The 16,190-nt window shown below is 41.4% G+C and overlaps 2 protein-coding genes across 4 annotated transcripts; both read left to right on the top strand.

Annotated features, from left to right (window-relative positions):
* Nucleotides 1-888: 888 nt before the first annotated feature.
* Nucleotides 889-8,823, top strand: stx5a (syntaxin 5A). Of its 3 annotated transcripts, none has more exons than XM_080745772.1 (12): nt 889-984; nt 3,315-3,541; nt 3,808-3,878; nt 4,497-4,552; nt 4,664-4,734; nt 4,866-4,982; nt 6,030-6,086; nt 6,212-6,293; nt 6,666-6,746; nt 6,889-6,992; nt 7,450-7,571; nt 8,520-8,823. In XM_080745772.1, exons 2-12 carry the CDS (start codon nt 3,479-3,481, stop codon nt 8,677-8,679), a joined length of 984 nt encoding a protein of 327 aa, XP_080601898.1. In that variant the 5' UTR covers nt 889-984; nt 3,315-3,478; the 3' UTR covers nt 8,680-8,823. The 3 variants fall into 3 exon arrangements, with proteins under 3 accessions (XP_080601898.1, XP_080601900.1, XP_080601899.1); XM_080745773.1 differs by lacking the exon at nt 889-984 and adding an exon at nt 998-1,162; XM_080745774.1 differs by lacking the exon at nt 6,666-6,746.
* Nucleotides 8,824-14,230: 5,407 nt separating this feature from the next.
* Nucleotides 14,231-15,841, top strand: LOC308301791 (NEDD8-activating enzyme E1 regulatory subunit-like; the record flags this gene model as incomplete). The annotated part of the gene is made up of 1 exon (XM_080745897.1): nt 14,231-15,841. One exon carries the CDS (start codon nt 14,231-14,233, stop codon nt 15,839-15,841), a length of 1,611 nt encoding a protein of 536 aa, XP_080602023.1.
* Nucleotides 15,842-16,190: the final 349 nt, after the last annotated feature.

The following is a 16,190-nucleotide window of genomic DNA, read 5'->3' on the forward strand; positions in this document are numbered from 1 at the left end:
CTCCCGAGTTCACCTAGAGTGAAACAAGCAACCTCGCCTGCAATGCGAGGAGTGGATCCGACCCGGGTTAGTGTAATGTTCACGCCCCTCGCGGCTTGGGAGCTTTTGGCTGGAGCGCTTGTTTTTGGTGGAGACAACGGAAGCGCGCCGTCTCAAGCAGACTTGATCCACGTGAGACACTGCCAAGCGAGCAAGTCGCAGTGTTAAACTAATTCTTAAATGTGCCTTATTTAGAAGCTCTGTTGTTTCAGCTCCGTTTCAGCACAACTTTAGGGCGTCTTACTTGTCCTTACAGGTGTAGAAAGACTGAAAAAGGTTCCATGGCACAGCCCCGAGATTAGGACCATCAATGCCTGCAAGACCCCAAGAATCCAGTTCAGACTTACTGCACGTGTTCAACCATCATGAACTTTAGTAAGGGGAACATAAGAAAATCTGCAAAGTAAATTCTTACCAAGAAATTTCTTCACCAATGTGTTTCTAATGGTATGTAATATGTACTAAAAGGTTGAAATTCAACTCCCTGGGGAAACCTCATAAAAAAATGATTTGTGTTTGTGTCCCATTAACTTTACTATACAGGAAAAAAAGACAAAAAATAAATATGATTTAAGTAGTCATAGAGGGGAGGGGGGAGGGAATGTGTTTATATACAGTTATACACACACAGACTTGCCAAGTTCCCCTTTAATACAAAAACATCATCTCAGTGAATCATCTGTTGACATGGTGTAAGTGTAAATGCATTAGTTGTGAAAGGACAGGTGGTCGCAACAGAAAGATAGCTATAGACAAGACATGTGGCGACACCTGCTGGCGAAGCCTCGCGCTTGCAGCAGCAGTAGGGTAGACGTGGCAATGACGTCGGTTTCCGGAAACGACCCGGATTGGAACTTTAACTCCAGAAGAAGGATTTGGAGCTGACGGCTGTGGCTGCTAGAAACACGTCGAAGCTTCATGGAATGTTCCACAATACGGGTCCAGGTGAGTTGGAACGGGCCCTATCTCTCTCGATAAGCGCAGCTACGTTATGTCCACACGTCAGCGGTTTAGTTCGGGTGGAAGTTTTGCTACGATACGGTCGCCCAGACGAGACGGACTGTGACGTTAGCCTTCGCTAGCTTAGCATCGTCGTGAGCTGATCATCAGGCCGGAGTCAGCTGTGAGTGATCCACAGGCCTCTTTTCCAACCACCAACCAGGGTGACACTTTGGTTTGTTTTCATGTTGGGTTGTGTCGTGAGTTTGTCCTATGTTGTGTTTATTTACCCGTTGGCGAGATTTCTGCGTAGTTATTGTCGATGTGTTACCCAATACCCGGCCGGCTTGACGCTGACGTTCCTACACAGTACACACAATACACTAGTACACAGTAAAATTGTCAGTGTTAAGTTAACTCTGAGATTGTAACAGATGACACAAATCGGACCATTTGGCAGGGCTGCCAACATTGGACTGTCAGAATCCAGGAGACTTTTCGTCTGGGGTCCTGTGTTCTGTTGAATTATGTGTGTTTGATACTTTTATCAGGTTTGCTTTAGTGGCATTGGAAAATAATGGGTACAATTTCAACTATTAAAATCCCAAATGTAGGCGTACTGAAATGTATTTGATGACTGAACCAATGTAAGACCCATCTATAAGTTAACCAGTCATTAGTTAAGTGAATTCATTAGTGAATATCTCTGTATGATTGCATGCACTGCCCACACCCCCCAAGCATCCAGGGATCTGGGGGTCCACCCCCAGAAACTTTTAACATAGTAGATGCAATTTACTGTGTTCTGGTCGCATCGCATCTGGTGAATTTTGGGAGTTTGATACCAAATCCAGGAGTCCAGAATGAGTGTTGGCAGCCCTGCCATTTGGTTCCATTTGTTAACACTTAAATATACATGTGTTAGGGCCACGGGTCCATTTGGTTCCATTTTCTACACTCGCAGTTTTAAATTTACACAGGATACTGTGTAGTCCAGGGTTGTCAACATTGGACTGTCAGAATCCAGGAGATTTATTTTTTGGGGGGTGCGCGGAACTCCCCAACCGGGGTCTGGGGGGGTCCTCTCCCCAAAACGCATTAATAGATATTTTGAATTTTGTGCATGCTTGATACATTTATCAGGCTTACTTCACTAGCATGTGTACAATTTCAGACTAAAATGCCAAATGTAGGTGTACAGATCTGATGATAGAAGCAAAGTAAGACATATTAATAATGACGTCTCATCTGTAAGTCATTACTTAAGTGAATATCTATATGATCTTGCATGCATTGCCCCCACCCCTAAAGCGGGGGTCTGGGGGTCCTCCCCCAGAACATTTTTAACATAGTAGATTTAATCTCCTGTGTTCTGGTGAATTTTGTGCGCATGTTTGATACTTTTCAGGCTTGCTTTACTAGCATGGGTACAATTTCAGCCTTAAAATGCCAAATGTAGGTGTACAGATTTGATGACTGAAGCAAAGGACATCTTTAATAATGACTTCTCATCTTTAAGTGAATATCTGTATGATCTTTCTTGCATGCATTGCCCCCACCCTAAAGCGGGGGGTCTGGGGGTCCTCCCCCATAAAAAAATTAACATAGTAGATGTCATTTCCTGTGTTCTGGTGAATTTTGGGAGTATGATACAAAATCGAGGAGAAATCCAGGAGATTTGCCAATCCAGGAGACTCCCAGGAGAGGGGTTCAAAATCCAGGAGACTCCTGGGAAATCCAGGAGAGTTGACAAGCCTGCTGTGTACTACCTTTTTGATGTGTTTATATGATCAACTACTGACTCATTGTCTGTTTAAAACTTGTTGACATTAAGCGGGATCAGTTAGTAGATAAGTTGTGATAGCAATCCTTTGATTTGATTGAATCTTCATTAGCTGTCCACAATAGGAAAATACATGACAGTACAATTCCTGAACCGTACAATTGTAGCATGACTGTGATCCGGCCGGGAGGCGAACCCGGGCCACAACAAGGCGCGTACGTTACCAATCAGCCAAAGAGCCAGGCTCTCCGGCGGAGAGTAACGCAGCACCCTAGGAGCCTACAGTCGTCACCCCTACTACCTGGAGGCGTGACCACGCGTGCCGGAAACCTGGGGGTAACGTGCTGTCGACTCCCACTCGCGACTGCCCATTCTGCCGTAAGACCGCTTCCACCAATGTAGCATGACTGCAATCCAGCCGGGAGGCGAACCCAGGCTGCATTATAACAAGGCGCGTACGTTACCAATCAGCCAAAGAGCCAGACTCTCCGGCGAGTAACGCAGCACACTAGGAGCCTACACAATTCCTGAAATCTGATGTCTTCTATTACAGAAATGCAGATGAACATGTTGATGCACAACTCACCACCTCGGATGTGAGAGCCGTCCACACCTGGGGATAGGTCTTCTTGGTAGTTAATGATAATAACAATACACTGGACATACAAAGACCCACATCCACCCACATCTAACATCTGGTGACACGCCGGTGACAACATGACCTGCCGTGACCGGACCCTCGAGTTCCAGTCGGCCTGTAAATCTCTTCAGGGCAGACAGGTATGTTTTATGAGACTTGCTTGTATTATCCTAGCTAGCCCTAGAATGGCTATGATATTTCACACGTTTCATGCCTAACTTGTAATGCTGGCTCTACCAGCTATGGCTGTGTTCATTGAATACATGAAATGTATGTAAATATTACAGCCATTCTAGGGCTAGTATGACCCAATCACCAACAATATGTTTAGCTTTACTTTCTCTTTCACTCTAATACTCTCAATGAATTCACAAGTTCATATAACTTCTTGTTTCTTCCATGTCAGAATGGAGTCCAACCCAGTAAACCAGCGCTCAGTGCCCTCAAGCAACGCAGTGACTTTACGGTCATGGCTAAGTGAGTTTACTTTAAACAAGTTCTGTCTTATTTGTTTTGCTTTAGCATAATGTTACACTTGTAATGGGTGATATTCAGTATGCAGACTAGGGATGTGTATCGTCTGCGATACTTTTAATGGTATCGATTGCATGACGTTGATACTATCGGGTATCGGTTCACGTAAAAACAAACGATACCTCGTTTCGATACTCTGGAACGCACCCCTGGCCGGTCACATCTGTAACAGTTGGGCTACTGAGAGTTTAATGACTGCTTTAGTAGGCTACTTAAGTTGGATAGTTTATTATTATGATGATTATCCAACGTCTATACTCTCCGCTCCGCCACACTGTGTGTTCAACATCATCACCTCAGCGGTAGAGCAGTTAAACTTAAATAAAAAGTATCGAAAATGGTATCGAAAAGGGTATCGTATCGATTCCCAGGTATCGAAAAAGGTATCGTATCGATTCAAAGGTGAACGATACCCATCCCTAATGCAGACATACTGCTATATCTAATTCTTCTGTTTCTTTATGGTGGTACGGCCCCCATGACATCAACTGGAGTAATGTGTTTCTCATGTTATGTGGGTGATGAAGGAAACTAAAAAAATATTTGTTGATTGTATTGCAGGAGAATTGGGAAAGACTTAAGCAATACATTTGCCAAGTTGGAGAAGCTCACTATTTGTAAGTTATCCTCATTTGCTACAGTTTAATTGGTAATGTTATATACATTTGGGGTAATGTTTGTGACAATCTAATTTGTTCAAGTGAAATACTGTTGCATTGGTATTGCAGTGGCAAAAAGAAAATCGCTATTTGATGACAAGGCAGTGGAGATTGAGGAGCTTACATACATCATCAAACAAGTGAGTCTGTCACCCCCCCCCCCCCCCAACCCAAGTTATGTGTAAAAGTATTTTTGAATATGAATATTTAAAGGCAGATTTGCTCAATATGAAAAACATGTTAAGTGAAAGTAAAACTGTGTGTGCAATAGGACATCAACAGTCTAAACAAACAGATAGCCCAGCTGCAGGACTTGATGAGGTCTCGTGGCGCCCCAGGAGGCCGACACATCCAGACTCACTCCAGCACCATAGTGGTCTCATTACAGGTACTTTTATCTAGTGTTTATTTATTTTTTATTTTTTTTATATCTAGGTCCATTATTTATTTGGCATTTGAGCCACGGACCACCATTTGATGAGATTTAGCCTCTCAAACCCAAGTTTTGTTGTCATTAATTCCATGCTGTATTAACGTGGTACCATAGGAGAGATAACATGCAAACGTTGATCAAAATAACAATTATTCTGCATTATATAATTGTGTAGACTTCTTGTAAATAATTAATGCATATGTTTAACAATAATTTTAACTGAGCGTAAAATGAATTAAATTTTACTCAAGCGCTGAAGATCTATAAGAGTCCAATTGGTTACCATCTCTCCATCATTTAGCTGGGGACCACCTGGAACCCCCTCAAGGACCACTGGTTGAAAATCACTGCTCTAAACCCTTTCTAAATGCACAGATTCACCACCAGTCAATTCATTTTTGCTATTGTGTCTAGTGTTTCTTTTCTAACTGTTATTTTCACCCATCTTGACATAATTGGAGCTCATTATAATCTGGAACTATTTTTGTTTACTCACTCGGTCTGTCTCTCAGATGTAGTCTGTGGATAGTTCAGAAACCCACCTACCAGTGATCATCATTAATGCGGAATCCAAGCTACTAGAAACTGCAGGCTTTCTATTCCTGGAAAGTTATCATGCTATAATGTTAATTTAAAAAAATAACATAGAATAATAACCTTGTTTGGTGGAGAAAAAAAAGCCCAATCACTGGTAGGCGTTATACTGAACTGAGAAGTTGAAAATGGGTGAAGTCAGAATAATTTTGTCCAATGTATTTGCTGTTTTTCCTGCTCTTCTATTGAGACATTCAGATCCTGTGCCTAAGTTAGACACAACCTTCGACGCAATACTGGTTCTGGTTTGACAAAAAAAAAAATCCTGTAGGTCAATTCAGTTTCTCCCTTGAGCAAGCACACAGCGATTAACTCATTAACTCAGTGATTTAAAAACATCAGCTCTTGTGCAGCAGACTTGGGTTCAAATCCAGATGTTTGACTAAGTTATGTCTTCTCTTTTAACAGTCCAAACTCGCTTCAATGTCCAATGATTTCAAGTCAGTCCTGGAAGTCAGAACAGAGGTAAGGTGTGCCTTTTGTATCCTGCCATCACTTCCTGTCTACCACAGATGGAAAGGTTTTTCTATAAGAATGTGTTGCTTCATGTTAACTTAGTTTGCAACCACCCTTCTCTTTCCCTCTTTTAGAACTTGAAACAGCAGCGGAGCAGGAGAGAGCACTTCTCTCAGCCTCCTGTTTCCACGTCTCCTCTCATGGCCAACAACTTCAGTAAGTCGTTTCACACTCAGCTCCCTGACTTAGAACTGCTCATTCTGTTTTTCTTATGCGTCTCTGAATCTTAAGATATATGCTGTGACACCAATCACACTGTCATAGCTTTCCTTTCTTTGCTGCTGCTTTGTCGCAATATTGGAAAACACTGGCTCCCGCTAGAACTTTTAATTAAGGATACAAGTATGATGGCTAATTACAACAGACCCTGTAAATTTACCAGCGAACAGGGAACTGATACGCTTCCTTTACAGGACTACATTTTTCAAAGCGCTAGCTATTGCCATACATAACGAACCGCTGAAAGGTAATATAAATGATTCACATTGTATTTGGTCACCTATAATATAAAACATGAAAATATTTTAGGGAGCCGCAAAAAAGGGGCCCAGGAGCCGCATGCAGTTCGCGAGCAGCGCAATGAGTACCAGGGCTATACAACCTCAAAAGGTATTTCCCTGGAATGTTCGACTCTCCCAGCGGGTATAACTCGCTTGTGTGTGTGTGTACCCGCTGTTCTCTCTGCTTTTTCCTGCTACCGTTGGGGATTTCTGTCTCACTTCAGCTGCCTGTGTGTTTTTCTCTCTTTCAGAGAGCTCGGTGTTGATGCAGGATGAGAGCAGAAGTATGGGCGAGGTGGCCATCGACATGGATTCTCAAGCCAACCCGATGCAGCTCCAGCTTATTGACGAGCAGGTAAGCAACAAAGCGTGCATAATAATAATATACATAATAATTGTGTCTTTTTAGTTATTGTTGGGGGATTTGCCACAGAACATTGGCACATACTGTAAGTTGAAGTTGTCCTCTGCATTCACCCATCCTAACTATATTAGAAGCAGTTCTATTAATATGGTGCCCACGGAGCAGCTGGGAGTCTTGCTCAGGGATACACAGAATGGGAGAACTAGGGGACAAACTGTCAACCTTCTGATTACCAGATAGCCTATACACACTCGGTTATAGCTGCCTCTGCACATTTACTGGAACCGTACTGTAGACAATCAGTCATCAAGGACAGTGATGGCAAACAGAAGTAATCACCCCCAAACTTCATAAATGAAAACAACAATTCCTAAGTTATTTATTTTATTGCAAATGCTAGTAAGTGGTATCCGTGGTTTATGGCTCTCCTCTCTCTGTGCTGTTGCAGGACTCGTACATCCAGAGCCGTTCAGACACCATGCAGAACATTGAGACTACCATCGTGGAGCTAGGCTCTATATTCCAGCAGCTGGCCCATATGGTCAAGGAGCAAGAAGAGACCATCCAGAGGTGAGAGAGGGAGGCCAAGATGGAGGAATGTTTAGTTGTGCAAACAACCAGGGGTGTCGCACCAAATTCTGGGTCCTGGGTACAAGGATTCACTCCAGGCCCCCCACGAGTGTTCTTCTTTGGGGGAGGGGCTTTAACTTTAACCCATTTAGACTGGGAACGCAGTATTCGCATTATTTTGGAAAAAACTATTGGAAAAATATCAGATATACAAGCTTGTAGATCTGCTATTTTTGAAAATCTTGAACATTAAGTACAAGTCTTTAAATATTTCAAATCCTTCTACGGTTTTTTGAAAAACCTATGTTTCTATGTCAGTGGTGCTCAAACTTTTTCAAGTGAAGGACCCCCAAAATTATATGTATTGGCCACGGACACCCATCTCAAAATATTTAGTTTCAGGGACCCCCCAGAAGCAAAATTTGAGTTACAAATGCTTAAAAAATACATATATTCAAAGATTTGCACACATTCACGACTTTTCAAAAATAACAGATCTACCTCCGTGACGCCCCTGCAAACAACAGAAGTAAACCAGGGAGGTGGAAGAAAACGGGAAAGAGGGTTTATTCTTGAAACAGAATGTGAAATAACAGAATGTTACAGAAATGACAGTAAGGGAAATGGGTAGTAAGGGAATTTAATGAAATGATTCACTATGCAATTAATATTTTGTTAACGTGAATTGTATAGTAAACAATACCTACATTTAATATGTAGGCGTGTTACAAATCATTTGAAAATAACATATCTACAAGCTCACAATGTGTTGTAGATTAGCTATTTTCTCCGCATGACACAATCATTTGATAAAGTATAAAATGGGGCTTAAGTGGTTAAAGGAGATTGACTATTACCTGGCTCTGATACAGACACGGTTATGTCAGATACAGTATCTGGCTGCTTCTTTTTGCTCCTCCTGTATTGAATACACCTTTTGACCTGCAGGATTGATGCTAACGTGGAGGACACCCAGCTGAACGTGGATATGGCACACAGCGAGATCCTCAAATACTTCCAGTCAGTCTCATCCAACCGCTGGCTGATGGTTAAGATTTTCCTGGTCCTCATCGTGTTCTTCATAGTCTTTGTTGTCTTCTTTGCCTAAAGACAAAGCGAACAAGTGGTGGAACACAAGAAGGAAGAGTGAAGCTAAAGCTGGACTTGAAGCATAGGGTTGTGGAAAACAACCAGTTAAAGGACGGTATTATCTACTATGGAGGCGACAGTTTGTTGGACTCATGGGATCCATGCTCGGAGGGGGGTGGGAGGGCTAAAAGTAATTTACTGTTATTCCTACAAACGGACCTTCTCAGTCTCACTTTGACTACGTTTTCTTCACCTGTAGGGAATGATGTTGTAGGGAATGATGTTGAATTCTCCTGAAATGAAAAGGATAAATTATTGAATGCCCACTATATAGTACAAGCGGAACACTGCTCTGTTTTGTTACTTTAGACCAATTAATCATAAAGATTTAATCCCTTTAATGGTTTGATTCTGCAAACTAGTTTTATCTTTTGTCTTTGGTTTATTTTCCTCCTTTCCAATCATCATTGGCTGACTGGAGTTTGTGCTCAAATCGGCCCCTCCTATAGATCGATTTCTCAGAGCGGCAACCATAACTGTAGTGTCAAGTGGCACCTATAATATGTGAGTGTACGGCTGTGCGCCGACACCACAGCTACATGGCAGTGCTCTGGAAAAAGGTCTATATTCTGTCATGCATTCAAATGGGAATGAGGTGGATTTATGATTCTGTCTCCCATACGTCAACCATTTTTCATCATACTACTTTTTTTTTCACACTTGACCTTTGTTTTGAGGGTTATTTGCCAAATGGGTACTTTTAGAGAACTGTGACATGATACAAAGACACTTTCTGTGGTCCAGCTCCTTGCATTATGAAGGCACAAGGTCAATTATGGTATTACAGTCAACTGAAGGGGACTTAAACTTGCATAACCAAGTCAAAGCATGCGACAAGTATTATTAGACCAAACGGATCACCGTAAATTCCGTATTGTCAATTGGGCTCACGGATTGTTTACGATGATCTATGTAATATGTTGTCGAGAAGAAGTCATTTGGCTAATCTGGTTCCCAGCCAGCCAATTGACTCCTCTGTGGGGGGCCTGAGAGGTTCATATCGTTGAATCGCTGCATTGGTGGATTAGATGATGAGGCTGAAGAAAGGGAAAACAATGCAGGTTTCATATAGTGCTTAATGGCAGATCTACAACCCCTTTAATGAAATATTAAAGGGGTTATACCAGTTATGAAAGCCCCCTAATGAAGTGACTCATGATCAGCCAGATGACCCAGAAGATTCTGGTTGGTCTTCACTACTTCTTTACAGTAGTAACTTCCCCTCATGTTGTGAGCAGTCTATCCCTTTCTCAGAGGGCTGGCAATTAATGTACAGGCAATTATTTAAAATTTAAATGACCATAACTTTTTAAGATAAAAAGAAAACACTTATTCCTATTTTCCCTGTCTTTTTTAGCCAAATGCCTTCACTTCAGTGTATAAAGTGCAAATAGTGATGTATCGAAAAGAAAAGTGCATATTAATAAAAGAATAATAGGGTGCTGTTGTTAATTGTTCTTTTTCCTTAAGACAAGAAGTCTGTTTAGTAATTAACCATGCAGGTTTAGCCATTAGGGGGACACAGTCAAGAGGCTTAAACTAGGTTGTGCTGTATTTATATTTTGACCCCCGGAGACGTATATGTACACTCATTACACAATCATCTTTAAAATTATTGTTTTATTCACACATCACATAAATGATATCCATAATAGAAAAACATATTTGTTAAGTTATACTTGCATTTGTACAAGAGTCTTTGTACAAGAGCATTACATTTGTAGGCCTGGCTGCTACGCATTTATCTGATGAGGTAAAGAGGTTTGTGCAGTATATACAGAGGGGGAGTTGAGCTGAACTCTGCCCCTGCTGAGATGCAGAGATATTTCAGTTCATAAGACTTGTGATTTGATATGTACCCAAGCTCTTGATTTCATTGAAATGGCACCTAGTTCGACATTCGGGATTATTGTCTGATAATATGAAGACTGTATTGTCTTGTCTATAGAAATTGTTTTCTTCTATAGTAACAAACAAAGGCCCACTAGTGATGCATTTTGCATCTATTAGTGATGCTGAAATACTAAAATATCTCAAACCACAGATTGAACACAAAAAATAACTCTAAGATCTGGTTGTCCTAGAGGTGAAGTGGGCCTTTAAAAAGAGGTCTCCATGGGCTTGCTACATAGAATAATTTAAGTTCAGTTGAATTCCTATTACATATGCATTCAACACTTTAATTTATCTAACTACCTTACAACTTTGACTGTGGCACATTCTGTGGCACTGCAGACCACATGTGAATGTGGGTAAGCAGTGTGTGATGTACTGATGTTCGTGTTTGGGATTGAGAATTAAATAATGCTGTATTAATAGTGAGTGAGTGACAGGGAGACACACCAGAGTGAGTGAGTGTGTTTATGAGTACTGCAGTCATCATAACCTGACACTACTCACCACCACAGGTGTGTAGGCGGTTGTGATTATCAAGCATCTCCACTTCTTTACCTCTGGAACAGATAAAGATTGTAGGAAATGATCCTGTTAACCCATGGAAAAAACTCCACAGGTCTGGATCAAATTCCTGCTGTGCTGTTACATTTCTGGCCTTCTCTTGAGTCTTCGCTTAGAGTGTATGTCACATATACTTGGGCCTATGGTCCCCTCATTCTCTTCTACAAGCTCACAATGTGTCACAACACAAATTTTGCAAAATGTTTGCCTGTCATGATGACATGCCCAGAATAAGGATGCAACCATTCTGGAAAAAAGTTAACAATCTTTTCTTAGTTTTTGTGCTAAAAAGGAACTCAGGCTCAACAACATTACTATGTTTATGGCAGTAGCATCGGCATCTGTCTTGAGAGATAAAGGTTCATGTGGTTAAGAGCCTGTAGCTAGCTTACTTCTCTAACTCTTATACCACAGTCACCTACTCCTAGGCAAGCTCTTTTTAAACAAAAGTTTATTCGAAATTGTCTCCTACTGAACAGATAATCTGGTAGCACTTTACAATAATGACCTGTTATAAATCATTTATAAACATTTATAAGCAGTTTGTAGATGAGTAATAAACATGAACAAACTATGAACAAATGTTTACCTAAACATTTATAACTGTTTTAAACATCATTTACATGTTATTAGTAAGGTATTAGTAAGAAGTAAACTAATCATGAATAAACCATTTATATACATTTGTAAATGATTAATAAATCATTTGTAACTAAAATTATGCATCATTTATATGCTATTTTTAGATAAATAACTAATCATTTACAAGCTATCTATATACCTTGTAAAACATTCCTAATATATCTATAAATCATTAGTAGATGTTATCAAGAGCCCTAATGTAAAGTGAAGACTAGGTTGCAAGTTACTATGAAAACCTCCACCGGCTGTCTGTCAGTCCATCCGTCAGTATGTCCGTCACGCCACGTCACGTCACGTCACGCCACGCCACGTTACACTTTTGGCCCTACTTCTATCTCCGGCACAGTTGCCCCTATCCATGCCAAACTTTGCACACACACTCCTTGGCTGTCTCATGGTTAACATATGCTTTGTAAAACATTCCTTAAATATCTATAAATCATCAGTAGATGTTATCAAGAGCCCTAATGTAAAGTGAAGACTATTCATTAGTTACGAATGTATGTTAAATATGAACAAACATGGAGGCCACATTAACAGACAGTTGACTGCCAAACCACAACCTCCACCCCTCATTTCTCACATGGCCCTCTTCTAGCGATTCTTGCAACACACATTTTTGGACACTGTTCCTATAAATTTTGCCCTAAAATCACACAAAGCGGAACACAGTATGTCTAGAGTCATGTCATCAACATGGATCTGTCCCATTTAGCTTCACCATCAGGCCGATTTTTTCAAACACATTTTTTGACACTGCTCCTACAGATTTGGGCCTAAAATCACACAAAGCTAAAGTCATGTCATCAACATGGATCTGTCCCATTTCCCATATTCCCTCCTGATTGGCTACGACTGACTTCTAAAGTTTGTGTATGCAATGTGACCGTCGCTTATCTCCCTATTAGAGTCTTACTGGTAAATAATGAATAGTCTTCACTTTACATTAGGGCTCTTGATAGCATCTACTGATGATTTATAGATATTTAAGGAATGTTTTACGAAGCATATGTTAACCATGAACAAAAAAAGGAGGTCACATTAACAGACAGCCGAGGAGTGTGTGTGTGCAAAGTTTGGCATGGATAGGGGCAACGGTGCCGGAGATTAGAGTAGGACAAAAAGTGTGACGTGACGGACAGACTGACAGAGGGACTGACAGACAGCCGGGGGAGGTTTTCATAGTAACTTGCGACCTAGTCTTCACTTTACATTAGGGCTCTTGATAACATCTACTAATGATTTATAGATATATTAGGAATGTTTTACAAGGTATATAGATAGCTTGTAAATGATTAGTTACTTATCTACAAATAGCATATAAATAACGCATAATTTTTTGTTACAAATGATTTATTGATCATTTATGAATGTATATAAATGGCTTATTCATGATTAGTTTACTACTTACTAATACCTTACTAATAACATGTAAATGATGTTTAAAACAGTTATAAATGTTTAGCTAAACATTTGTTCATAGTTTTTTCATGTTTATTACTCATCTACAAACTGCTTATAAATGTTTATAAATGATTTATAACAGGTCATTATTGTAAAGTGCTACCGATAATCTTTTAATGTGTGTGTAAAGGACCATGGTTGTCTAAACACCTGTAATTACGAGACTGTTATGATGACCAAGCATTACAATCAGATGATTACATAACATGCCACTAAGAGCCTATCAACCCTAGTCTAACGGCATGGGAAGCAGCTAAGAACATCTGTGATATCCGTGTGCAAATGTTGGAGTCTGTAGAACCAACCGTGTGCTGTGAGACCCCAGACATGCTTACTCGGTTACTTGTTATGTGAAAGTCCTATGACGTTTGACATCATACATACGATCCCTTTTATGCCCATATATGGAGATCCCTGTCTGTAGAACCAACCGGGTGCTGTGACCCCAGACATGCGTCTGTGCGTGTCAGTATCCCTTTTTGGGCATAAAAGGGATTCTATTAGTGTGGTTGCCCTAACAGGGCATCATCTGGGAATCAGATGTAGAGGTCAGCTCCATATATGGAGATCTAGGCGATGATCCAGTAGTCTCATATGGATATCCAGGGTTTGATCTTTGATGAGGTTATGTCACGTGATGTCACAATGTCAACAAAAGTGAGGCATTACAGATGTTACAGAGGGACGTACTGACAAGATGTGCCGGTTCTCATAGTTAACTGCGGTCGCAATAAATGTTCAGCGTCAGTGCAACCACAATTGCACTTTCCCAGAATTGCACCTTTCTAGTTGATTAAATCTAATAGTCAGAAGGTGCTTTCTCTTTACGTCATGAATACCATAATAGGGCGTGGCATTCATGACGCTGCACTGATGCTCTAGTGACATATAATGGTGTAGCCTATATATCAGGAGACGTAGTAGTCTTACTGCAGTGCAGAGTGACCATGGCAGCCGCTAAAGCATCGAAAGAACAGAAATACGACAGACAACTCAGACTGTGGGGTGACCACGGTCAAGAGGCCCTTGAGAATGCACACGTGTGTCTCATCAATGCAACAGCATCTGGAACAGAGATACTGAAAAACCTTATCCTTCCAGGTATTGGAGCTTTCACTATCGTCGATGGACATGTAGTCTCTGGGGAGGATGTCGGGAACAACTTCTTTCTCAGCTACAGCTGTATTGGAAAGAACAGGGCACAGGCTGCCACTGAGCTGTTACAAGAGCTGAACAGTGACGTGTCAGGAAACTTTGTAGAGGACACTCCAGAGAAGCTCCTGGACAATGACCCAGGCTTTTTTCAAAGGTTCAACCTGGTCATTGGTGTTCAGTTGCCAGAGAGCACATGCCTGAGGCTTGGCTCGGTTCTGTGGAGCACAGGTGTGCCTTTCCTAGTTTGTAGAACCTACGGCCTAATCGGGTACATGAGACTGGTGGTGCAAGAACATACAGTGATTGAGTCTCACCCGGACAATTCCTTAGAAGATCTGCGTCTTCTAAAGCCATTTGCTGAGTTAAAAAAACACATTCAATCCTACGACTTGGACAGCTCCAAGAAGATGGATCATAGTCACACACCATGGCTTGTTATTGTTGCCAAATACTTGGAGAAATGGCTCTCTGACTCTGAGCACAATAATCAGCCACCCAAAAATTCAGAAGAAAAGAAAGCCTTAATAAAGCTGATTAAGGAAGGGGTTTTGAAGAATGAGGATGGTGTCCCTGAAGATGAACAAAACTTTGACGAGGCTGGTAAGAACGTCAACACCGCTTTAAACCCCACCAAGATTCCCATTGAAGTGGATGACCTCTTCAACAGTGAACAGTGCAATGACATCACATCACAGACCCCATCCTTCTGGGTGATGCTGCGAGCTGTCAAGCAGTTCGTTCAGAATGAAGGCACAGGTAACCTGCCTGTGCGAGGCACCATCCCAGATATGATCGCAGACTCCCAAAAGTTCATCAACCTTCAGAATGTTTACAGGGAGAAGGCTCTGCAGGATGCTACTGCTGTGTCTAAGCATGTGGAATGTATCTTGCAGGCTGTGGGAAAGCCACCAGAGAGCATCTCTGAAAAGGACGTCAAACTGTTCTGTAAAAATGCATCCTTCCTGAGGGTGGTGCGATGTAGGTCTCTAGCAGAGGAATACAGCATGGATTCATTCAATAAAGATGAAATCACCTCATGTATGGACAACCCAGACAGTGAGATGGTCTTCTACCTCATGCTGCGCGCTGTCGATCGCTTCTTTCAGCAGAATTGCCGTTACCCAGGGGTCTGCAATCACCAGGTGGAAGAGGACATCAGCAAGCTGAGGTTGTGTGTGAACAGTCTGCTGCAGGAGTACAACCTCCTGGAGGTAAACATCAAAGATGATTACCTCCAAGAGTTCTGTCGTTTTGGTGCTGCAGAGCCACACACTGTGGCTTCATTTGTAGGAGGTTCGGCTGCTCAAGAAGCAATCAAGATCATCACCCACCAGTTTGTACCCTTCAACAACACTTTCATTTACAATGCAATGGCTCAGACAACCTCTACGTTCAGTCTGTAGAATGAGGTGAGGTCTAATAATTGGCATGGCTTCATGTGGATCACAGATTTCATCTGACATTTTATTTTATTTTTCATTTAGTACTGTGCTATACTATAGCCGTAAAGAAGGCCTCATGGCCCCTTCTACTGGTTGGTCTTTATTTCAGTAGCACCCTAGTCGTTCCTGCTTGTTTTGACGCAAACCTTTTCATGCCAAGGGCCCCCAAAATGATATATATATTTGGCCGTGGACATCCATAAGAGAAAATATGTGTTTAAAAAATAAATAAAAAATCACACCTATAGTGCGAAGTGAGCGGTGATAGGCTATAGGCCAGAGGGGGTTTTCCGACAGGACAACAAACTGA

This window comes from Nannobrachium achirus (genome assembly GCF_963921795.1).
Source record: "Nannobrachium achirus genome assembly, chromosome: 17".
NCBI lineage: Eukaryota > Metazoa > Chordata > Actinopteri > Myctophiformes > Myctophidae > Nannobrachium > Nannobrachium achirus.

Coding starts and splice junctions, on each gene's coding strand:
- stx5a (XM_080745772.1), top strand. CDS start 3,479: ATGACCTGCCGTGACCGGACCCTCGAGTTCCAGTCGGCCTGTAAATCT. Junction 6,087..6,211: donor TCCTGGAAGTCAGAACAGAG/GTAAGGTGTGCC, acceptor TCCCTCTTTTAG/AACTTGAAACAGCAGCGGAG. Junction 6,993..7,449: donor TCCAGCTTATTGACGAGCAG/GTAAGCAACAAA, acceptor GTGCTGTTGCAG/GACTCGTACATCCAGAGCCG.